The 25,322-nt window shown below is 42.8% G+C and overlaps 1 protein-coding gene across 11 annotated transcripts in view; it reads right to left on the minus strand.

The window, feature by feature from the left end:
- Positions 1-25,322, minus strand: part of rerea (arginine-glutamic acid dipeptide (RE) repeats a) — a 564,590-nt gene that overhangs the window by 94,409 nt on the left and 444,859 nt on the right. For all 11 annotated transcript variants that reach the window (XR_011587646.1, XM_070860497.1, XM_070860493.1 and 8 more), the window contains one exon: positions 7,822-7,902. Coding sequence is in view for 10 of the 11 variants with exons in the window: in XM_070860497.1 (XP_070716598.1) it covers positions 7,822-7,902 (81 nt within the window). In the remaining variant the exon portion in view is untranslated. The remainder of the gene's footprint in view (positions 1-7,821; positions 7,903-25,322) is intronic.

The raw sequence follows: 25,322 nt of genomic DNA on the forward strand, positions 1-25,322 counted from the left end.
AGAGTTGAAATGCCTGTCAACATTTAGCTTCCAGCTAACTTATAACCTGATCATACTGATCAACAGAACCCCCTAAGCAGTTGAATAGTGAGAAAATTTAAACGTAGGCAAAGATAATGTGTATAAATAGTAGAACTATCACTGTCTTTAAAAATATCATTTTTGGAATTGTAATGGAATGACATTTAACTGCATGAGATGTTGTGGGGATAGATTGTGTGATAATTGCTATGTGAAAACTGGAAGATAGAATGAATACCACAGGCGTGGATATGTTTCTGCCCTCTATGAAGGTTCCGAGATTATTTTGAAAATGCTCAGTCTCATACTAGATAGAACCTCTCAACTTAATTCCTGACAGCTGCACTAAAACCAACCAAACTCCCAATACGTGAACAAAAAACAGATACATGTGCTGGTGCTGTAATTAAAATAAAGACTGTGCTTTGCAAACATGAACCACTGCTGCCAGCACTGATAGCTGCTCACAAAATAAAACCCAATCAAAAATGTTCCATTTACAAGCGGAATGAGGAATATAAAATCTGACCTATTAATTCAACTGTTACCGGCAAGTATTGGATCTGCTTCTCCTGCTTCAAATAGTTAAACAGCGTAATAGACTAATAATCCACATTACAGATTAATGGCTGGTTGACCCATCGCATTTGCTTTATTCCACAGTAAGATAATCATGATTAGCTTTATGAAAACAATTACATGACATTACCAGTTGAACAACTTCTTTACATAAACAAACGCAATTTCTATAACCGGCATCAGATTTCTCAACTGTATTTTGGGATCGAGGTCGTCTCTTCAATCTTTGCGGCTACAACAATGAGTTCTGTCTATATGCAAATTTTGTATCCGAACATAATGGATGGAGATTATTGCTGGAGTTTATAAAGGTTATTCTGAGTAGAGTAAAACTTTTAAAAAGATTTAAAAAAAATCTAAATATACCACTCAATTAACTATCAATGCACGTACAAATGAACAGCAACTGTTTATTGCTCATGCGCAAAAGCTAAATATTCTCCCAAAAAGCCTGCAGTATACAATGGAAGTTAAAAAAAACACATTTGCTCCTGGGATGTGGGCAGCACTGGCAAGGCCAGCATTTATTGCCCATCCCTCATTGCCCTTGAGAAGGTCGTGGTGAGCCGCCTTCTTGAACCGCTACAGTCCGTGAAGGTATTCCCATAGTGTTGTTAGGGAGGGAGGTTCCAGGATTTTCACCCAGCAACGATGAAGGAATGGCGATATATTTCACTTGGAGGTGATAGACTGAAGCATTTCCAGAAAGTAGTGCACATTAACAGAAAAAGGGTTACCTAATCAATGTTCAATTTAGTTGTTAAATAGCTTAAGAAACATCAAAGGTTTATAAAAAATGTTTGGCACATTACTATTGTAATCAAATTATTTTTGTTACTGCAATAAATTAAAGGCACATTTTTGCGAGGGAATTTTGAAAATACAATTCCCCTCTCAATATACACAATTGCATATGTGTGTGCTATAAGCGACGGGTAAAAATGAAAGGGCAGCCAAGACCAACTGGAACAACAGGAATTAGTAGAGATGCAACATCATTAGCCTTGTTCACCAGAGTATACACATATTAAATCACTAAGGATTTTTTAAAAATAAACATTTATGGTAAACAGGAAGAACATTATTGTATGTTCTCCGTTTCTCCGTTGAATTGTTTGACCTAATCAGATATCGGGCAGTGACAGGACTGGGTCAGCCATAGTTATCGTGCCTGCTTTTAAGATGACGCCATGCTGGTTTCATTGTGTTGACAGCACAAGTACACACACGCAGGAAATATGCAAGTTACTCCTTTTGTTTGTATACATTTATGTAGAATTTTGTGAACATAAATTACTGAGCTAATTTATGTGAAACAACCGAGGATATTGCTTATAAATTTTTTAATTCCGACAACAATCTTCCTTGATTCACTGTCGTTTCTTTAAACTTTGAATAGCACAGTTTAGCAAAGAAAAGCCACAACTATAAAGAAGCACCATCATTAATGGAAGTAAGCCATTTATGACAAAATTCAGAAATGACATAATGATATAAATTTCATCTGTTGAGAAGAAATGAATGATTAATCGACCAAGCTCAGAAAACCAGAACTGAAATTACACTGCTGTACAAGATGGAAACTATTGAATTGCTATTTAGTTTATATATCCAGGTATTGATCACGTCAAACATTGAGGTAACAGAAACAGTCAGCTATTAGGCATTAAAATCAATGGCTTTTCATATCAACATTACAGTAAGAATTGTAACAGTTCTCACAGGTAACAAGAATTACCTGTTCAGGGGACAAAATGGACTTCCATGTTTATCATTTCCACTTGACACATATTGCTCTCCTGTGCCACTGCTCATGGATAAAAAATGTAAAGGTATCTTTACTATATCACATATATTTAATAACTTTAAAAAAAACCAAAGAAATATCTCTTGTGCGTTTATGCACTTCATGTCAACCTTTTCCCGTTATAAATGGCTATGTATATAATTATAATGTAAACTGCCGAAGTAAGCATGTCACGTTGTAATTAAACCCGCCTGCCAGTGGTGGTGCTGCATGTGTACATAGGAATTTATCATGGAAAGATATTTAAAAAATAAAGGATGGAATGTACGACTTTAAAATGGGGGCTGAATGACATTTCCATGCCCAGGACCAATTATCCCCCACCCTCTCACCCCTACCCCCCACCCATCTCTCACCTGAAGACTACACTTGCTCATGACTCCCCATGTGTAAGTAATTAAGATATATATACTGCATTGGTCAACTGCACTACATTATATCTTATAATTCTATAATAAATGTAAGAAAATGTTTCTGATCCCTTCTCTCCCAATTATGCATTTGAGTGGGGGGGGGGATTTAAATTTTTTGTGGCATTTTTTTCCCCCAGTTTAAAAAAAATGAAACATGCAAGAACTAGACTGGCTATAATGTAAACTGGAATGTACGACTTTAAAATGGCTGCACCCAATCAGATACATGTAGTAAAGTTATGCAATTACTATTGCCTAATGAGAAGAAAAAAAAGACTTGCATTTAAATAGCGCCTTTCACGATTACCGGACGTCTCAAAATGCTTTACAACCAATTAAGTACTTTTGGAGTGTAGTCACTGTTGTAATGTGGGAAATGCGGCAGCCAATTTGCGCACAGCAAGCTCCCACAAACAGCAATGTGATGATCACCAGATAATCTCTTTTTGTTATGTTGATTAAGGGATAAATATTGGGCAGGACACTGGGGATAACTCCCCTGCTCTTTGAAATAGTGTCTTGGGATCTTTTACATTCACCTGAGAGAGAAGACGGGGCCTCGGTTTAATGTCTCATCTGAAAGACGGCACCTCCGACAGTACAGCACTCCCTCAGCACTGCACTGAAGTGTCAGCCTAGATTTTTGTGCTCAAGTCCCGCAGATGGTCAAAAGGGAGAATTGTTCCCTCTACTTATCTCAGATTATTTCTGCCACCTCAGTATGATACATGAACCAACTGGGAATGCAATTCCATCTTCTACAACAGTATACTTTGAGTTCTGGTTTTCTGAGCTTGGTCCGTTATTCATTAATTGCATATATTATATGCTACAATCCTTCTCAACGGATATAGCACTGAACTATATGAACCAGTAATTAGCCAGCCACATCCACTTCTGAGTCTGTGCTAGGTCCATTACTCTCAGATGGGAGTAGTAGACGGGGGAGTGGGGATGCAACTGGGAGTGCAATCCCCCTGATTATTCCAGGGCCAGTGAGGGGAGGAGAGAGAAAATTGGCAAGTGTTCTTCCTCTTTATCTGGTATCCAGAAAGCTTTGGTGGAAGTGGGGCTGTTGTGCAGCTGGTGAGGACGGGGTCAGGATCCTGCTGTAATAACCCAAATGGCTAGATAGCCGACTGACATTCACTGTCCGGGCAAGCACATGAAAAAAGGCCACCTGGGGAAGGTATCAGAGGGCTGCCAAACCTTCCAACAGAACTGAACCTTTGCATGTCACCATCTTCAGGAGAGGAAGGGATTGAAGGAAGGAAAACATGACAGGAAATGGAAGGAAAGAAAAAAAGTTACATAAAAGTAATTATACCTTTAGAAATGCTAAACATTTACAGTATGAGAAACATCAGTTTCACATTTTTCAAATTCCGCAACATCTCTCCAGCGTATAAAAATTCTAGAATGCCACAAAATTGTGAATCTTAGCTTCCTTTTAATCTCTATATTAAAGCAGCTGAATAGTGAATACTGATGTAACATTTATTTCTCTCAGATTGAGGTACATCAATTAGTGGTTGCACCACCTGGAACACACTTGTTAGCAAGGTAAAAAAAAAAAATCTATTTTAATGAACTCTGTCAAAATATGCATCGACTAACAGTTTACTTTTTAACTGAGTATTGGCAAACAGTGGGGTGCCCATCTTTTTATTTTATGGCAGAATTCAAATGATGGAGAATGAAGATCGACTTCTAAAGGAAGTAGTACTAGACTGCCCCACCGTTGAAAAATTTGGTATTATTTTTTGAGTCAGGATACATAGCAGCAATCTCTATTGTCCCAAAAAGTCAGCAAAACATCTCCGTTTACATTTCATGTACACCAACCCCCCAAAGCACACTATTTTACTGAATTCCAAATGTGGTATGTGCCTCCATATGGCATATAATCCCCCAATAGCAAGGGTAGAGCTCTCTCCCTAACCCCCAGCTCACATTTCATCGTTTTCACGCTGCTGATGAATAATGTTCAGGTCTTATAATTACCTTCCTCCCTCTTCTGTCTTATCAGAATCACTTATTTACCAAAATATTTAACAACAACTTGTATTTATATAGCACCTTTAACATAGTGAGACATCCCAAGGCGCTTCACAGGAGTATTATGAGCCAAAAAATTTGACACCGAGCCGCACAAGGAGAAATTAGGGCAGGTGGCCAAAAGCTTGGTCAAAGAGCTAGGGTGTTAAGGAGAGTCTTAAAGGAGCAAAGAGAGGTAAGAAAGGCGGAGAGGTTTAGGCAGGGAGTTCCAGAGCTTGGGGCCCAGGCAACAGAAGGCACGGCCACCAATGGTGGAGCGATTATAATCAGGGATGTTCAAGAGGGCAGAATTAGAGTTGTGGGGCTGAAGGAGATTGCAGAGATAGGGAAGTTTAGTCACTCAATGTGATCATTGTAGCACTCTCCTCACCAATGAAAACACAGCGCGGACTCAGCATTTACATTGCTTTGAGCTACTACCCACATAGAACATCATTTGGGAGTGTATGTGGAGAGGAGAATGTCCTGATCTGATCAAGGGAGGGAAATATCTTTCTGCTTCTGTCCACATTTAGGCAGCTTAGTAGCAAAGAGAAACCAGTGTTTCTTGTCCCAGAGGGCAAGTAATCCTGCAGCAATCTTGTTCCTCTTCTAGCTGGTTGATGTGCTGCCAGAGGCCTAGAAGCAGATTGTCGCTCCAGTATTTCAGTTGGGGAACAGTTCTTGATATTGGGGCAGAGAGGAAAGACAAGCTAAATTGAGGTTTCACAAAATCTATATTGGGAGGGGGAAAACAATGGGGGAAAAGGAAGTTAACTGACACTGCTGTGGCAGTTGAGGTATAAAGCCCAAAGTGACAGCAGTTCAATTCACCGCCCCCAGAAGCATGGCGAGATTCATCAGACTGCAGCCAAGTTGCCTGTGCAGTTCTCAGACGGACTGCAAGTGGCCGACAGATCCACTCAATGTGTTCGCACAACATAGCTTGAGACTCGAGCAGTACTGGCTGGGGGCTCTCCAGACATTGCATTATTTAACACAAAAACAAAATACAGCGGATGCTGGAAATCTGAAATAAAAACAGAAAATGCTGGAAATCTGAAATAAAAACAGAAAATGCTGGAAATACTCAGCAGGTCAGGCAGCATCTGTGGAGAGAGAGAAACAGAGTTAACGTTTTAGGTCAGTTCTGACGAAAGATCACCGACCCGAAACGACTCTGTTTCTCTCTCCACAGATGTTGCCTGACCCGCTGAGTCTTTCCAGCATTTTATGTTTTTATTTCTTGTATTATTTAATCTGTGGATAATTATGCTGGTTAAGGAAATAACAATATTTTTACTTGAAAGATATAGCAACTTTATAAAGTAGGACTTTAAAAAGATTGTTACTTGAAACTTTAAATTCATTCTGAAGAATAAACAGTGGGCACCTTTCATGTAGATGAGTGATTTATTTTGGGGGGTTGGTGGGGTGGGGGCAAGGAAGGAATGAAGGAGCTAAAACAGGCCACAAATGTTCAGAGACAGAAGAGAACCAGAGAAAGCTACAGTTAGCAGAATAGGAGACCAGGGAAATGGGCAAAAGGTACCTCGGGAATACAAGTTTAAAAAACATTTATATATCCTTTGGTGTTTTCAGCAACTAAGAGGTGGTGACCCCTGCACTCTCCGTAAGGCTGGAGGGCAATGTGTGAAATTTTGGGTCAGGAAAGGATTATCGTGCGATTTTAAAAATTCTTTAAACCAGCCCAATGTTTTCATATGTAAAGACTTTACTGGTAAACAGGTCATTGAGCTGCCCTTCATGAAGAATTACTACATGACGAGAAGCATTAGTCATCGAATACAGTCATCAGGCTATTAACATTATTCCATGCCTTAAATCTTACGTTAATATTTGGCCACACTTGGAGCCACTCTTCACATATGACGATGAGTCAATTGTCAAATTAACAAAATAAATGGTTGAAGTTTTTTTTTAAAAATGTGACGATTGGGAGTTAGATTACATGCACTGCAAGGACATTGTTTGCACCAGGCACAATCTATCTAAGTTGCACACATGGAAACTGCAAATCTGTGAATCAGTGGTCACTCATCATGTCGAAAATAAAAATATTGGCTAACAACTCAGAACCTAACCAGGGAGATGCTCATAAGTGGGTTTGTTTTATTGCATGCACAATGGGAACAGAAAGGTGACAGAATACCAAAACTGTTTATGCATGTTACCCACCAGGAACCTTTCTATAGACATAATTGCCTTAAAACAAACTACCACTTGTTTGCTGCCTGATTTACTTCACTCTATAAACAAGAAACGTGGACCTTTAACCTTCCCCCACCCCCGGACCCCCCCCACCACCATTCCTCCTCATTCAAAGCCACCACAAGCTGTGGATGATTAGCAGTTGGCTTGTCAGAAGTTAAGATAGTGTATCTGACATGGAGCCCTCAGTGAGTCTGTCTGTAGACTGAACAAACAGAAAGGAAAAAGGACAGAGTGGAGAAAGAAGGGGTGGCAGATGAGCCGCAGGAAGGTCACTTGTACATCAGTCTCCAATGAAAAACATGACACAACAGTACACAAGTTCCTCACAGCAGAAAGCGAGAGAGAAAATGAGAGAGAGACTTCACGGCAAAAAATGAAATTGCTTGCAGCTTAAATAGTACACTTAGCTCTAGACTTTAAACAGAAAATCTATCTTTTCTGCAGCTGCAGTCGGGGGTACATTTGAATAATATTTTCCCCCTTACATAAATGGCACCTGCAAGGTAGGAACGGAAGCTTCTGCACTACCAGAGATTCACAAATACATTACTAATGAAAAATCTACATGTCGTTACTTGAAATCACTTTTGCTGATAAGCCAAACCACTCTGCTTCCCCTCAAATCTCCACAACAAGTTTCGAAACCACAATCAAAAGAAAAACAGCCAATCGAACACCAGCAGATTACCAGAAACCAACACAGATCAATTAAATAGAAAAAAAACTCACCGTCTCCTTATTTGGAAGCAGCTCTTTACGGATCCTGAAGAAGTTCTTGCCGTACTGCCTCAATCCCTTAATGAAGCGCTTCTGTGGGGAGAGAAAACAAGAGCAATCAACAAGGGAGGCAGGAAAAAAGCAGCCTTTGCTTTGGCCCTACAACGAGGGCGAAAGAAAATACACCAGGGGAAGCAAGGAAGATGGCGGAAATTGTGCTGCACAGAGCTCCTTTTTCTTTACGAGCCACTGATCACTCAGACTGGAGGCACCCTACATAATACAGACAACACACACAGCACAGCAAAGGCTTGCACTTCTCCAGGGTTTGGCCTGACTTCAGCAAACCATGACAACAATTGAAGCACAAAAGGGAAAGCGAGAAGGACCTTTTTCTTTTCTCTTAGTCTCTGGTAATGTCAGTGTGCCGTCAGTAAGTGGCAGAGGGGGAGCATACAAGCGAGAAATACCTTGTCACTCTCTGCTCTAACACTACAAAGGGGGTGGTTTACATGTGATCCCTTGCTAGACTCTCTCGTCTCCGGTCAGACATAAAACCTGGCATGGATCACTGATTTCCAACAGCCCACAATATATATTCCAAGCAACACAGTTAAAATCTTACCAAAGCAACTATGTTGTCACATCGTTTATTCAGCAAGTACTTTCCTGTAATCAGATTAACTAGCTCTTTTCATTTGGCCAGTGAGCCGCACAAATCCATTCACAGTGCTGCTCTTAGAGAAGCAGGAAGGCACACAAGCAGTCTGAAAGGTTTGACTTTCTTGTCAAAGATAATGGACGTTGAGTAAACTTTGCCATGGATTACAACAATTCTCAGAATGAACTTGACACGGCCCATTATTTCAGCAACACGATAAACAATTTAAACATTAATATAATGCATTTCAATTTTCTCTTCGCAAAACAAGTCATTTTTCCTGACTAACAATTAAGCAACCTCGCTTTCAAGGAACCTGGTCATTGTCCGAAATTATAAAAAGAACTAAAGCTCTGGAGGTGAAGATTTGCTACCATTGAATCAAAAAGGCAGCTATAAGCAAGTTTACATTAGCAGGGTTCCATTGATGGCTCAGTGGGCAAGTGCACTACATCGTGAAGTACATATGATGATAATTGCACTTCCAATACCTAATCTATACCACATTGACCAATTTCAATGGGGCAGTAGTGAGTTGCTGCAATTGAGTTTGGCATCCCTGGGAACAGAAAGTAAAACTGTGAAAGTACTCTCTTAAATGACTAGATCGTTCTCCACGGGTCAATGTTGGGTGAGGGTGCCATTTTGTACACAAAAGTGTCAGGCTACACTCCATGGTAGCACTCGCACCTCAGAGTACTGAGGGAGTACTGAACTGTCAGAGGTGCCATCATTGGATAAGACGTTAAACCAAGGCCCTGTCTGCAATCTCAGATGGATTTAAACGATCCCACGGCATTATGTGAAGGAGGGCAGGGGTGTCCTCCCCAGGGTCCTGGCTAATAGTTATCCCTCAATCAACATCACCAAAATAGATTATCTGGTCATTATCACATTGCTGTTTGTGGGACCTTGCTGTGCGCAAATTGGCTGCTACGTTTCCTATATTACAACAGTGACAATACTTCGAAAAGTACTTCACTGGCTGTAAAGCGATTTGGGACATCCTGCAATTGTGAATGGCGCTACAGATACTTTCAGATCAATTGACATGAAGTGCCCATATTTGGGTGAGGCTGGGGAACCATACGAGTTACCACCTTGAGAAGGGGAGTAAATGGAGGCAGCAAAAAAAAAGGCCATTATTTCTGAAGTTATTTTCAGTGAAGGGCTTAATGCATCCGTTTGTCGTTATCTGAATGGTCCATTTCTCCCATTGGCATTTTGATAGCCAAATCAATAGTTGCAAACTGTTAAAGCTGGAATCACTTCAGTTCTCCAGTTTTTGTCACAATTGTAGAAACAGAATACTGTACACAGCTGCTCGGAAGCACTCAGACTGTGAGTCTTTCACCTTGTCCTTCTCAAAACACTGCATGGCACACTGAAACCCTGAAGCACGGCTGTTTGAAGAGCCAGCATTTCTCAGGACATGGACATTCACCTCATGGCTGTTTGTGGGACATTGCTGGTGCAGAGTGACTGCTACACGTCACCATACAACAGGGACTGGTACTTCAGAACATGAAAGATGCTATATCGACACAAATATAAAATAAGAGTTTTCATTATTGTCTGCTAATTGGTAAATGTGGAAATCATCCCTCTTTAAATGGGGTCAGTGGGCAAAACAAATTATTTAGGTTACAAGATGCACATCACACAGCACTTGTGAATTAAAAAAAAATCTAATCTCAAAGATATAAAGGTTGAAGTGTTTCATATTATAGTAGCAATATTTGTTTTCAAAACTGATATTAAACTGCTGACCTATAGTATAGAACAGACCAGCAAATAAATATTGCTCCAAGGATTGACGAGCAGCTTTCAAGAATAATTACCATATATCTTCAGTAACAAGCCAGCAAAGAACTGGAAGTATTGATGCAGCTTTTGCATTTTCCAAAGACAGCTTCCCTGTTAACTTTGCAATTAATCATATTAGAGTGTATTTTTTTTAACCATTTCCAATTTAGATACTTGTGAGGTTAATGAAACGCTAAATAAATGAAAAAGAATTAGAATGTAGACATTTTGTACTTCATTTTACAGATGGGCAATTATTGATGTGAGTCCAGAAAGGTGAGCTGGACTGGCCAATAACCGTTTCAATTATCAGCAACAAAAAACAATCCAAAAATCGCCTGTGGGATCCTGCTGTGCACAAAATGGTGGCAGTTTTCCTATACAGTAATCACTGCACTTCAAAGTAATTACTTGTACGTGAAGCTTTTTCAGATGTTTCTGAGGCGTGATAAGATATATAAATATCTTTCTTTCTTATTTATAACCTTCTATTAAAACATCATTTCAAAAAGTCAGCCGGGGGCTATGTATAACACAGGAAAATACTTCAGGGATTCAATAAAACAGAAATCGAAATACTGCAGATGCTGGAAGTCTGAAATAAAAAGGTTCAATTAACATTTCAGGTCTATGACCTTTCGTCAGACGAAGGGTCACAAACTTGAAACGATAACCGAGCTGCTTTCCTCGCTCTGCAGAAGCCGCTTTGCTTGCTGAGTGCTTCCAGCATTTTCTGTTTTTACTTCAGGGTTTAATCTGCTTTTGTTGCCAAGTCACAATTTTCCTAGTGTTTTGGAATGCCTGTTCATATTTTAACTGCACAATATTAATATAAGATGGCTGAACATTGTTTCAGCCTTACCACAAGCGCATTAGGTGGCTTGATAAATAAAAACAGGAGGCATGGACTATTACAATGGCAAATTCCCTACTTTATTCTGTCCAACCTCAGCGGAATACATATTTGTCCTGAGTCAGACCACTGCTTTACCTAGCTTGGTTAATTAGGTCTGAATGTAAAGTGTAACTGGAGGGATAACCTCTAATTATACCTGAACGTTTAGTCTTTGCCTCATTTAATTGCTGCACCTTTATTATTTATTCAGCAATACTGCAGGTCCGTCTATAAAACAGCATCCAAGTGCTGTTGGTTTTGCTATGCTTCCCTGCTTAAGGCTCCAGTTCAGCTGCCTAGCTCACTCAGCTCACAGCCTCGCTAATAAATCACCCAACAATCTGCTCTCTGAATTGCTTTGGCCATGGTTTGATTGCTCCAGCCCATGTTGCCAAGCAACAGCACAGGAGAGAAGTCGAAAGAATTGCTGACAAATGGCCAAACGGCTGAAACAACAGACTTGTCTTCAGCAGGATCTGTTCCAAAGAACTGCCTGATTTTTTTTTTGCTGTTCTGGTCTCTCCACTACATGACTGGAAAAAACCGAGAAGCCATTGTAAATTTACACAAACTCCTTCCTCAACAGATAAACGGCATTCGTTGTGGACAGGGTGTGATCACAAAAGGAATATAATGAAGGATATTAGGTGCTTTTAACAAGAAAAGCAAATACACCACAGTTAGATAATGGACTCCAATAGAAATGCATATATTTAGGAATAACAATCCATGGTGTTCCTACAAAGAAAAACCCATGAAAGTAAAAAGTTGATCTGCAAATGGGATATTCCTGGAAACATCCCCACAGGGCCACACTTTATCATTTTTTTGTTCACTTCCAACAGCGCTCTCTCTTTGGCCTATATAGAATAAATTATAACCCTTTGAGCACCAGCACCATCTTTCAACATGTACATTATTCTACTTCATGAAAACAAAACATTCATTGCATTAAAGGAGAATTACTGGAGCAGAATATTATTCTGACAACAAACTGAATCCAATTCTATTATTTTTTTAAACTTCTGCAAAAATGATGCCACAATCCTCATAAAATAAACTGCATCACAATTTTTTATTGTGTGCAGACAAGACAATTTAGCAAGGTTAGAATGCTGCACTGCCAATTGGGAGACCACAGAGCTCAAATCATTGTCAACTGGCAATCGCACATATGCTTCCCCGGGATGTGAGATTTGCCCATCACAGCTAGATTTGCAGAAGAGAGGAGAAAAACAAATATCTGGGAGGTTCTCTTTAGTGCCCCTGCTGGTAGGCTGAGCAAGAAGCAATGAGGGCAACCTTTGTGGAGCTGTCCATTTGAGGCAAAAGTGGGTACCCCTGATTACATTGTGTGTGTGTGTGTGTGTGTGTGTGTGTGTGGTGGGGACATACAGAAAAGGGGCTAATTTGTTGGAGAAGTTTTAAAGTGTGCAGCAGATACTGACATTTATTGTTAACTTCATGTGAAAAATGTCCATATACTGTCAAAAAAATGGATGATCTCAATGGTCAATATCCAGTGAACTCTTGATTCGGGGGTTTAAGAGCTCCTTTGCACCCATTCCTACACTAAAATACATTCTCTATTGCGGGTAATTTGCAATAAGGATAAATTATTTAAACTGGCAGATGCTAAATTTCTCAATCAAGTGTTTATACATGCTGCGCAACATAAACACAAGATTTTTTTCTTTTTACACAAATCAAACCCAGCCAGTGATGAGTATTATTTTCCCCAGGATGGGTAATAGCAGATTGACCACCAGGAGATACACGACAGCCACAGAGTACAATGTGAAAATGCATGCACTCGCCTGTCCACCTGGCTGCCATTATGTATTGTTGCCGCCGTTTATTTTATTCTGCAACAGGAGACAGGGTACCTGTGCAGTTAGTATAACTAGCTTCCAACGCTCCAACAAGTCAAACCACAAGGGCGTGACTTTGAACGATATCGCCAGTGGTAGGCTCTATGGAAGTAGCCAATAGCAGGAATAGAAAGATCTAAAATAAAATCCTCACAAAAGCCTCAACAGAGGAGATTGTGCAAATCATTGACTTATCTTCCAGGATGCTGTAGGGAGGAGTACACCAGTTACAGCAAATGAAAAGAAACAGTTTTTTAAAAAAGTATAGTGCATCGATATTTTTGCAACATAAAATATGACCAACGTTCCCTCTAATTTTTTGGTGACCCATTCAAATTTCCGTGCACGTGGCTTTTCCATTGAGAAACTGGCAAGCGACCGGCATGGGAGCTTCAGACAGCGACGCAGCCCCACAGCCAAATGGGAACACTGAATATGACTGCATGCTATTTTTAATTGAGGGCTTAACCTTAGAACTGAGCAGTTGAAACAAAACAATTTTCACTGCACATATGTGTGTGAGACAAATGCAGTTCAATAAAATTTGAGTTTATGGCCATCGAGTGTACATCATTTATTCCATCTAAACTAAACAAGTGAACCAGAACTACCTTCTCTGCAGGTCACCTGCAGTTTAAAATAAAAGCCATGCTCTGCTTTCCCCATCAAGGAGTATCAGCTCCAACCATGCTAATTCTCTTACAATAACTCCCTCAAACATTTTGCAATACTACCACCAGCTAAATCATAACAGGTAACAGACGATCAACATGCTGCATGAAAACATTCATAAAAATGCAAATTTTGTTTATCTAAACTATACAACAGTTAATATTTTATATAACTAGAATTCTGTACCTGTAAGTAGTCGATATGTTTACTCCATCTGTGAAAGGGACCTCTATAAAGAATTCCTGATTCACAGGAGTTAGGTGGTCTCATTCATAAGAAAAGCAAACACGATGTTCCAACAGGTTCACACGCAGAATTTACTGGATTATGTGCAACACAAGAATGTGTTTGTGGAAATAGTTAAGCAGTTGAATTTCCAAGTTTGAAAAGGGGAAATCTTTTCGAATTTGTTGAAAATTGGCAATGGGGGATCCAAAGAACGCTGGCTTCCTGAAAGTGACATTGCAAAGGTATTGATGGCAATACAGGAGTTCTGCCGGTTTTATATTAGTGCGGGGTGACCACTGACACAAAAAACACTCCACTTCTATTTTAATTATTTGCAAAGAAACTTAAATATAATTAAAAAGTAATTTCCCCACAAATTTGGACAGTGAATAACAGTACAGAAGGAGGCCATTTGGTTCATCATGTCTGTGCTGGCCAAAAAAAAACTATCCAGCCTAATCCCACTTTCCAGCTCTTGGTCCATAGTCCTGTAGGTTACGGCACTTCAGGTGCACATCCAAGTACTTTTTAAATGTGATGAAGGTTTCTACCTCGACCACCCTTTCAGGCAGAGTTCCAGATCTCCTCAACTCCCCTCTAATCCTTCTACCAATTACTTTAAATCAATGCTCCCTGGCTATTGACCTTTCTGCTGAGGGAAATAGGTCCTTCCTATCCACTTTATCGAGGCCCCTCATAATTTTATACATATGCAGGGCAAGTGAAAAACCATCTACTTTGAATGCTGCACAGTGCACCATAAAAATCAATGCCAGGGACTTGGCAGCAGGAGAGTGCATTAAACTGAAGGTGTTTTAAGCATAGCCTCCTCCTCACATATTTGTTTTATGTGGGTGGGCCCGATCTTGCAGACTTGAGATGATTGTTAAAGATGCAGCACCCCATTTCTGTCCATAACAGTGGCAACTAGGAGGTCAGGAGGTAAGGGGGTAAGGGAGGGAGGCACTGATTCAGACCCCCATGATACCGAGCTACCATTCTGCTGGATAGGTGCCGAGGAATTCAGGAGGAAAAAAGAAAAATAGAAAGTCACCACTAGCAGAACTCACTGCCAGGTTGCTTTTGGGTATCATCCAATAAACCACCCTGAACAGCACTGGAAGGGGTTCAGGAGCAAGCAATTCCTTTGAGGGGGTTGTGGTCTCGGAAGACCAAGGGAGATGGAGTATAAAAGCAGAGAAGTCCTGCTACAACTGTACAGGGTATTGGTGAGGCCACACCTAGAGTACTGCGGACAGTTTTGGTCTCCGTATTTAAGGAAGGATATACTTGCATTGGAGGCTGTTCAGAGAAGGTTCACTAGGTTGATTCCAGAGATGAGGGGGTTGACTTATGAGGAAAGGTTGAGTAGGTTGGGACTATACATATTGGAGTTCAGAAGAATGAGAGGTGATCTTATTGAAACTTATAAGATAATGAGAGGGCTGGACAAGGTGGATGCAGAGAGGATGAAACAGTAATTTCAGAGACCATGGTCCAGAACTTAAAGAAGGGTAACTTTGAAGGTATGAGGCGTGAATTGGCTAGGATAGATTGGCGAATGATACTTAGGGGGTTGACTGTGGATGGGCAATGGCAGACATTTAGAGACCGCATGGATGAAGTACAACAATTGTACATTCCTGTCTGGCGTAAAAATAAAAAGGGGAAGGTGGCTCAACCGTGGCTATCTAGGGAAATCAGGGATAGTATTAAAGCCAAGGAAGTGGCATACAAATTGGCCAGAAATAGCAGCGAACCTGGGGACTGGGAGAAATTTAGAACTCAGCAGAGGAGGACAAAGGGTTTGATTAGGACAGGGAAAATGGAGTACGAGAAGAAGCTTGCAGGGAACATTAAGGCGGATTGCAAAAGTTTCTATAGGTATGTAAAGAGAAAAAGGTTGGTGAAGACAAACGTAGGTCCCCTGCAGTCAGAATCAGGGGAAGTCATAACGGGGAGCAAAGAAATGGCGGATCAATTGAACAAGTACTTTGGTTCGGTATTCACTAAGGAGGATACAAACAACCTTCCGGATATAAAAGGGGTCAGAGGGTCTAGTAAGGAAGAGGAACTGAGGGAAATCTTTATTAGTCGGGAAATTGTGTTGGGGAAATTGATGGGATTGAAGGCCGATAAATCCCCAGGGCCTGATGGACTGCATCCTAGAGTACTTAAGGAGGTGGCCTTGGAAATAGCGGATGCATTGACAGTCATTTTCCAACATTCCATTGACTCTGGATCAGTTCCTATGGAGTGGAGGGTAGCCAATGTAACCCCACTTTTTAAAAAAGGAGGGAGAGAGAAAACAGGGAATTATAGACCGGTCAGCCTGACCTCAGTAGTGGGTAAAGTGATGGAATCAATTATTAAGGATGTCATAGCAGTGCATCTGGAAAATGGTGACATGATAGGTCCAAGTCAGCATGGATTTGTGAAAGGGAAATCATGCTTGACAAATCTTCTGGAATTTTTTGAGGATGTTTCCAGTAAAGTGGACAAGGGAGAACCAGTTGATGTGGTATATTTGGACTTTCAGAAGGCTTTCGACAAGGTCCCACACAAGAGATTAATGTGCAAAGTTAAAGCACATGGGATTGGGGGTAGTGTGCTGACGTGGATTGAGAACTGGTTGTCAGACAGGAAGCAAAGAGTAGGAGTAAACGGGTACTTTTCAGAATGGCAGGCAGTGACTAGTGGAGTGCCGCAAGGTTCTGTGCTGGGGCCCCAGCTGTTTACATTGTACATTAATGATTTAGACGAGGGGATTAAATGCAGTATCTCCAAATTTGCGGATGATACTAAGTTGGGTGGCAGTGTGAGCTGCGAGGAGGATGCTATTAGGCTGCAGAGTGACTTGGATAGGTTAGGTGAGTGGGCAAATGCATGGCAGATGAAGTATAATGTGGATAAATGTGAGGTTATCCACTTTGGTGGTAAAAACAGAGAGACAGACTATTATCTGAATGGTGACAGATTAGGAAAAGGGAAGGTGCAACGAGACCTGGGTGTCATGGTACATCAGTCATTGAAGGTTGGCATGCAGGTACAGCAGGCGGTTAAGAAAGCAAATGGCATGTTGGCCTTCATAGCGAGGGGATTTGAATACAGGGGCAGGGAGGTGTTGCTACAGTTGTACAGGGCCTTGGTGAGGCCACACCTGGAGTATTGTGTACAGTTTTGGTCTCCTAACTTGAGGAAGGACATTCTTGCTATTGAGGGAGTGCAGCGAAGGTTCACCAGACTGATTCCCGGGATGGCGGGACTGACCTATCAAGAAAGATTGGATCAATTGGGATTGTATTCACTGGAGTTCAGAAGAATGAGAGGGGACCTCATAGAAACGTTTAAAATTCTGACGGGTTTAGACAGGTTAGATGCAGAAAGAATGTTCCCAATGTTGGGGAAGTCCAGAACCAGGGGTCACAGTCTGAGGATAAGGGGTAAGCCATTTAGGACCGAGATGAGGAGAAACTTCTTCACCCAGAGAGTGGTGAACCTGTGGAATTCTCTACCACAGAAAGTAGTTGAGGCCAATTCACTAAATATATTCAAAAGGGAGTTAGATGAAGTCCTTACTACTCGGGGGATCAAGGGTTATGGCGAGAAAGCAGGAAGGGGGTACTGAAGTTTCATGTTCAGCCATGAACTCATTGAATGGCGGTGCAGGCTAGAAGGGCTGAATGGCCTGCTCCTGCACCTATTTTCTATGTTTCTATGATATTTCCACTCAAAGGGGAAACTAAAACTAGGGGACCTAGTCTTAGAATAAGGGGCTGCTCATTTAAAACTGAGATGAGGAGGAATTTCTTCTCTCAGAGGGTTGTAAATCTGTGGAATTCTCTGCCCCAGAGAGCTGTGGAGGCTGAGTCATTGAATATATTTAAGGCGGAGATAGAGAGATTTTTGAGCGATAAGGGAATAGAGGTTATGGGGAGAGCAGGCAGGGAAGTGGAGCTGAGCCCACGATCAGATCAGCCATGATCTTATTGAATGGCGGAGCAGGCTCGAAGGGCCAAATGGCCAACTCCTGCTCCTATTTCTTATGTTCTTTAGACAAGAGAACGGAGAAGAAAAAGAGGGCTCATATCCTCAAAGAAAGTGTTTGTTCCAACATATTTTGTCTCTGAAGAACCTGAACAAGTAGAGATTTATTTTCCAAAAATGAATCCATTTTTCAGCTTTCTCTTACAGGGATTGACACTGGTAGTATTTTGTTTGTGCCCTTATACTGATCTGTGCTCACCCCCAATGGATTGTGGCTCCATGATTGGCAAGAACAAAAGGGTGATCAGTGGAATTCAGCAATGTGAGTACAACTCCTCGTTACCAAGAGATCAAAAAGAAAAAAACACAAATGCTGGAAATCTGAAATATAAACAGGAAATATTGAAAATACACGGCAGGTCTGTCAGAACCTGAAAGCAATGAAAGTGATCCAGGTGGAAGAGGTGCTTCCTTCAAAACATTAACACGCCTTTTCTCTTTCTTATCCCGACAGACTCTTTATGCATTTGCAGCATTTTCTGTTCTTATTCCTTGCTACCTTAAGATCAATTCCAGAGGCAATTAATTGAATATCACTTCAATGCAAGGTGCTTGGAAATATGTTTTTTTCCCACCACAGCTACGCCTCTTTGGCACATGATGGTAGGATAGAATAAAATAATTAAAGCTTGGGTGCCGCACATGAGCAAATTCAACCGATTTAGCTTTAATGTGTTCAATTTTATTTTTGTAATGTGTTCCTCGACCTCCTAAGGATCAAAAGACACCTCAGGAGGGACTCACAAAAGACGGTTGAATCCCATATCATATCCACCACCAAAACCGCCATCACCACTTTGGCAACACTTCTGTCCTTACCTTTCTCTCACCACTGCTGAAATCTTCACCCACGTCTTTGTCACCTCTAGGATCGCCATCATTTTCACAAGATCATTATCACCTATCCCAAATGACTCTAAAGTCCCCACACTTCAACAACTAATTGGTTTTTAAAATGTCAGGGTTTTTACCTCCACTATATTTGAGAGTTCATTCCATCTATTAACCACTTTGTAAAGAATTTTCTCATGTGAGCCTTAAATTTGCCTTTTTACTAGTATGAACCTATGTCCCCTGGTCGTACTCTCACAATTTTCTGGACTTACCGTTTCCATGCCATTTACTGCCTTATACACTTCTGCTTTCAAAATTGAAAATCCCAAGTTTCCTTATGACTCAGGCTTCTAACACTAGATCCCAGTCTCTGTTCTTCTCTGCACTGCCTCCAATTGACCAAAAGGGGACGAGGTGCTCAAGGTCACGATACATCATTGCCAGCCTTCCAAGTTCCACCATCCATAAAATTCATCTCAATGCAAGATTCCACTGTCTATATCCTATTCTGCACTAAATGTCACTTTCCTTGCTCCACTGTGCATGCCGATAACCATTGGTTCCCCATCTGCCGATACATTGAATTCAAAAGCCTTATTCACAAATCGACTAACTGTAAACTCCTCCAGCCCTACTTGCCATTGCATGCCCTCAACTTGAGTCTGGCCTCTTGTACATCCCTCCTCCCCCTCTGTTTCATCTTCGCGCCCAAGCCTTCAGCCAATGCGGCCCTATTATCAAGCTCCCGAAACCCTTCTGTCTTGCTACCTCTCTCCCCACTTTTAAAAAGCCTCCACCCTTCAGTTACCTCCCAAAACTCTTCTATTTTTACTCTGTTCTTCTTATGTGCCTTGGGATATTTACTACGTAAAAGATGCTTTATTTTTGCAAGCTATTATTAAATACAATGATTAAATGGGCCAATTAGTTTTTTTTTAATTCACCCCTCTGGTGAAAACTAAGTCTCAATCTGACATTTAACCACCCTACCTGTAAGGCCTGCTCCGGTGATTCAGGTAGACGTTCAAAATCCCATGGCACTATATAAAAGTGCGGAGCAAGTGCAAAGTTCCTTCCACAACTAACACCATCAAAAATAAATGACCTGCTGGTTCATCTCCCTGCTGGTGGTGGGATCTAGCTGCATGTACAACTGCTGCTGCATTTGCTTACCTAACAATCACTGAATTTCAAAGTAATCCATTATATATGAAGCACTTCAAGAGACTTTTGAGGTGTGGTAAGGTGTAATGCCAATCCTTTCAGCAGCCCAATGTAAATGATGTTAATTTATCCCTAGTCTGCACAGTGCAAGAATTTCTGCAAACATAAACCTGCTTTGTATGCATGCAATTGCCACGCTAATAATTATGTTCTAAATTCTCCGTGGCTCTGAACATAAATGTATCACACGGTATGATATTGAACAATATGGACCAGAAGAGTCTCTATCCCAGATCCGTGCTGGGTTAACCAATCTCGGCTGCAGAAAGACTTCAGGCACATAACGAAACCAGGGAAATGGCAGGGAGAAAAGGCAGAAGACCTGGTAGGGTTTCTGCTCCCAATATCTATCTATTGACCCAGATTGAAGTATGCCCCAGATGCTGGGTGAGAATGGGAGTAGTCAGTTCTGATCTGCCCATAGCCAAATAGCCGATAGTTCAAAAGAACACAGCATTTATTGGGTTATTCACACAGCAACTACATCCTGGCTCCTGATTAGACAGAGAAAGACGCAGGCAAGGTAGGCTGCGTCGTTGGCAAGGCCGGCATTTATTGCCCATTCCTAATTGCCCTTGAGAAGGTGGTGGTGACCCGCCTTCTTGAACCGCTGCAGTCCGTGTGGTTAAGGTACTCCCACAGTGCTGTTAGGGAAGGAGTTCCAGGATCCTGACCCAGCGACAATGAAGGAACGGTGATATATTTCCAAGTCAGAATGATGTGTAACTTGGAGGGGAACTTACAGGTAATGGTGTCCTCATTCGCCTGCCGCCCTTGTCCTTCTAGATGGCAGAAGTCTAGGTTTGGGGGGGTGCTGTCAAAGAAAGCTTGGCGAATTGCTGCAGTGCATCTTGTAGATGGTACGCACTGCAGCCACGGTGCACCTCAAGGAGTGACGGTTTAAGGTGCTGGATGGGGAGCCAGTCAAGCGGGCTGCTTTGTCCTGGATGGTGTCGAGATTCTTGAGTGTTGTTGGAGCCGCACTCATCCAGGCAAGTGGAGAGAATTCCAGCACACTTATGACTTGTGCCTTTTAGAGCGTGGAAAGGCTTTGAGGAGTCAGGAGGTGAGACACTCGCGGCAGAATACCCAGCCTCTGACCTGCTCTTGTAGCCACAGTAGTTATGTGGCTGGTCCAGTTAAGTTTTTGGTCAATGGTGACCCCCCCGAGGATGCTGATGGTGGGGGATTTGACGATGGTAATACCAGTGGAGAGTTTTCCCCCTGATTCCAATTTTACTAGGGCTCCTTGATGCCACACTCGGTCAAATGCTGCCTTGATGTCAAGGGTAGTCACTCTCACCTCTGGAATTCAGCTCTCTTGTCCATGTTTTGTCCAAGGCTGTAATGAGGTCTGGAGCAGAGTGGTCTTGGCGGAACACAAACTGCACATCGGTGAGCAGGTTGTTGATGAGTCAGTGCCGCTTGATAGCACTGTCGACAACACCTTCCATCACTTTGCTGATGATTGAAAGTAGTCTGATGGGGCAGTAATTGGCCGGATAGGATTTGACCTGCTTTTTGTGGACAGGACATACCTAGGCAGTTTTCCACACTGTCAAGTTGATGCCAGTGTTTTGGCTGTACTGGAATAGCTTGGCTAGAGGCTCGGCTAGTTCTGGAGCACACGTCTTCAGCACGACAGCCGGCATGTTGTTGGGGCACATAGCCTTTGCTGTATCCAGTGCGCCCAGCCGTTTCTTGATATCACGTGGAGTGAACTGAATTGGCTAAAGACTGGCTTCCGAGATGGTGGGGAGCTCAGGAGGTGGCTGATATGGATCATCCACTTGGCAATTCTAGCAGAAGCTGGTTGCAAACGTTTCAGCCTTGTCTTTTGCACTTGCCTGCTGGGCTCCGCAATCATTGAGGATGGGGATATTCATGGAGCCTCCTCCTCCCGTTAGTTGTTTAATTGTCCACCAGCATGCACGACTGGATGCGGCAAGGCTGCAGAGCTTTGATCTGATCCGTTGATTGTGGGATCGCACGCTTAGCATGCATGTGCCTTGTGTTGCAGCTTCCCCGGGTTAGCACCTCATTTTTAGGTGCACCTGGTGCTGCTCCCGATATGCTCTTCTGCACTCATGGAACAAAGGTTGGTCTCCTGGCTTGATGGTAATGGTAGAGTGAGGGATATGCCGGGCCATGAGGTTACAGATTGTGGTGGAATACAATTCTGCTGCTGCTGATGGCCCACAGCGCCTCTTAGATGCCTAGTTGTGAGCTGCTAGATTGGTTCTGAATCTATCCCATTTAGTACGGTGGCAGCGTCACACAACTCGATGGAGGGTGTCCTCTGTGTGAAGACGGGACTTCATCTCCACAAGGACTGTCTGGTGGTCACTGCTACCAATGCTTAATTGGACAGATGCATCTGCGACAGGTAGATTGGCGAGTACAAGTTTTTCCTCTCGTGTTGGTTCTCTCACCATCTGTTGCAGGCCCAGTCTGGCAGCTATGTGCTACAGGACTCGGCCAGCTGTGGCATTACCGAGCCATTCTTGGTGATGGACATTGAAGTCCCCACCGAGAGCACATTCTATACCCTTGCTACCCTCAGTGCTTCTTCCAAGTTATGTTCAACATGGAGGAATACTGAGTCATCAGCTGATGGAGAGTGGTAAGTGACAATCAGCAAGAGGTTTCCTTGCGCATGACCTGAAGCCAGATAATGTAAAGATAACGGCCTGGATTTTGCGTTAAGAATAATGATGAGGCTATCAGCTCTCACCATTACTGAGGAGTAAATCGGACAGCAACTTCCGGTGACCGCACATGTGCAGTTAAACGTGGAAATCCGGAAGTTGATGTCTAATTTGCCCTGCACCTCCACAAGCTTCGCTACACCGGTACTTCGCTGATAGACTCGGCATTAAAATACCTGAAGGGTGTGAAGTTGTTCTACTTGCCCACTAAACATGACAGAAAAAGCTAGGGCTTGTGCATTCAGATGTAAGTGAATATTTAACGATGTGATAAAACTTAATTACTACCAAACAACCTCTCTGGCACTGAAAATTTACTTTTACAAGTGTGGATTCTCATTCCTTCAGATTTTAATTATTGTTGGAGATGTAAAAAAATTAAAAATGTACTTTTTTTTCTGTCTCTTATCCCACTCTCAATCCCATCTTTCTTTCCCTCACTTTGGGGTCAAGTTTCGGCCTGAGTTGCTCCTATTTTTTTGGAGCAACTAGTTTAGAATGGAGTATCTTAGAAATTGCAATTCTCGGCCTTTAGTTTGCTCCAGTTCTAGTGAGTTAGAACAGTTTCATTTTAGAACAGATTTTTTTTTCCAAAAAGGGAGCGCGTCCGGCCACTTATGCCTGTTTTGCAAGTTTAGGCAGCGAAAACTTACTCCAAACTAACTTAGAATGGAGTAAGTGTAGATTTTTGTACGCTCAAAAAAACCTTGCCTACACTTAGAAAATCAGGCGTAGGTTACAAATCAAGCATAGGGAACGAGGGGTGGGGGTGGGGGGAGGGGGGTTAACAAACACTAAACACTTCACTTTTACAAATAAAGAGCCATCATCAATAATAAATTATAAATAAACCAATCCAAATAAATTTAAAAAAATAAAAAAATCACTCAATAAATAAAAACATTATTTCTACTCACCTACTGTCGCACCAGGGAGAAGAGAGGAAGCGAAGATGATGGGGGGGGGGGGGAAAGAGAAGATGATGGGGGGGGGGGAAAGAGAAGATGATGGGGAGGTGGGGGGGAGAGAAGAAGATGGGGGGGTGGAGAGAAGGGGAGGGGGAGAAGAGAAGAAGATGGAGGGGGGAAAGAGAAGAAGATGGGGGGGGGAAAGAGAAGAAGATGGGGGGGAGGAAGAGAAGAAGAAGATGGAGGGGAGGGGAAGAGAAAAGATGATGATTGGGGGGGGGGGAAGAGAGAGAAGATGATGGAGGGGGAGAGAAGAAGAGGTGGGGAGACAAGAAGATGGGGGGGAAAGAAGATGATGGGGGGGAAAGAAGATGATGGGGGGGAAAGAAGATGATGGGGGGGAAAGAAGATGATGGGGGGGAAAGAAGATGGGGGGAAAGAAGATAGGGGGGAAAGAAGAAGATGGGGGGAGAGAAGAAGATGGGGGGAGAGAAGAAGATGGGGGAAGAGAGAAGAAGATGGGGGGGGGAGAGAGAAGAAGATGGGGAGGGAGAGAGAAGATGATGGGGGGGAGAGAAGATGATTGGGGGGGGGGAGAGAAGAAGATGGGGGGGGAGAGAGAAGATGGGGGGGGAGAGAGAAGATGGGGGGGAGAGAGAAGAAGATGGGGGGCGAGAGAAGATGATGTGGGGCGAGAGAAGATGATGTGGGGCGAGAGAAGAAGATGGGGGGGCGAGAGAAGAAGATGGGGGGCGAGAGAAGAAGATGGGGGGCGAGAGAAGAAGATGGGGGGCGAGAGAAGAAGATGGGGGGCGAGAGAAGAAGATGGGGGCGAGAGAAGAAGATGGGGGACGAGAGAAGAAGATGGGGGACGAGAGAAGATGATGGGGGGCGAGAGAAGATGATGGGGGGCGAGAGAAGATGATGGGGGGCGAGAGAAGAAGATGGGGGGCGAGAGAAGAAGATGGGGGGCGAGAGAAGAAGATGGGGGCGAGAGAAGAAGATGGGGGGCGAGAGAAGATGATGTGGGGCGAGAGAAGAAGATGGGGGGCGAGAGAAGAAGATGGGGGGCGAGAGAAGAAGATGGGGGACGAGAGAAGAAGATGGGGGACGAGAGAAGAAGATGGGGGACGAGAGAAGAAGATGGGGGACGAGAGAAGAAGATGGGGGACGAGAGAAGAAGATGGGGGACGAGAGAAGAAGATGGGGGGCGAGAGAAGATGATGGGGGGCGAGAGAAGATGATGGGGGGCGAGAGAAGAAGATGGGGGGCGAGAGAAGAAGATGGGGGGAGAGAGAAGAAGATGGGGGGGAGAGAAGAAGATGGGGGGGGAGAGAAGAAGATGGGGGGGGAAGAGAAGAAGATGGGGGGGGGAAGAGAAGAAGATGGGGGGGGGAAGAGAAGATGATGGGGGGGGGGAAGAGAGAAGAAGATGGGGGGGGGAGAGAGAAGAAGATGGGGGGGGAGAGAGAAGATGATGGGGGGGAGAGAAGATGATTGGGGGGGGGAGAGAAGAAGATGGGGGGGGAGAGAGAAGATGGGGGGGAGAGAGAAGAAGATGGGGGGCGAGAGAAGATGATGTGGGGCGAGAGAAGATGATGTGGGGCGAGAGAAGAAGATGGGGGGCGAGAGAAGATGATGTGGGGCGAGAGAAGAAGA

This window comes from Pristiophorus japonicus, chromosome 18 (assembly GCF_044704955.1).
Source record: "Pristiophorus japonicus isolate sPriJap1 chromosome 18, sPriJap1.hap1, whole genome shotgun sequence".
NCBI lineage: Eukaryota > Metazoa > Chordata > Chondrichthyes > Pristiophoridae > Pristiophorus > Pristiophorus japonicus.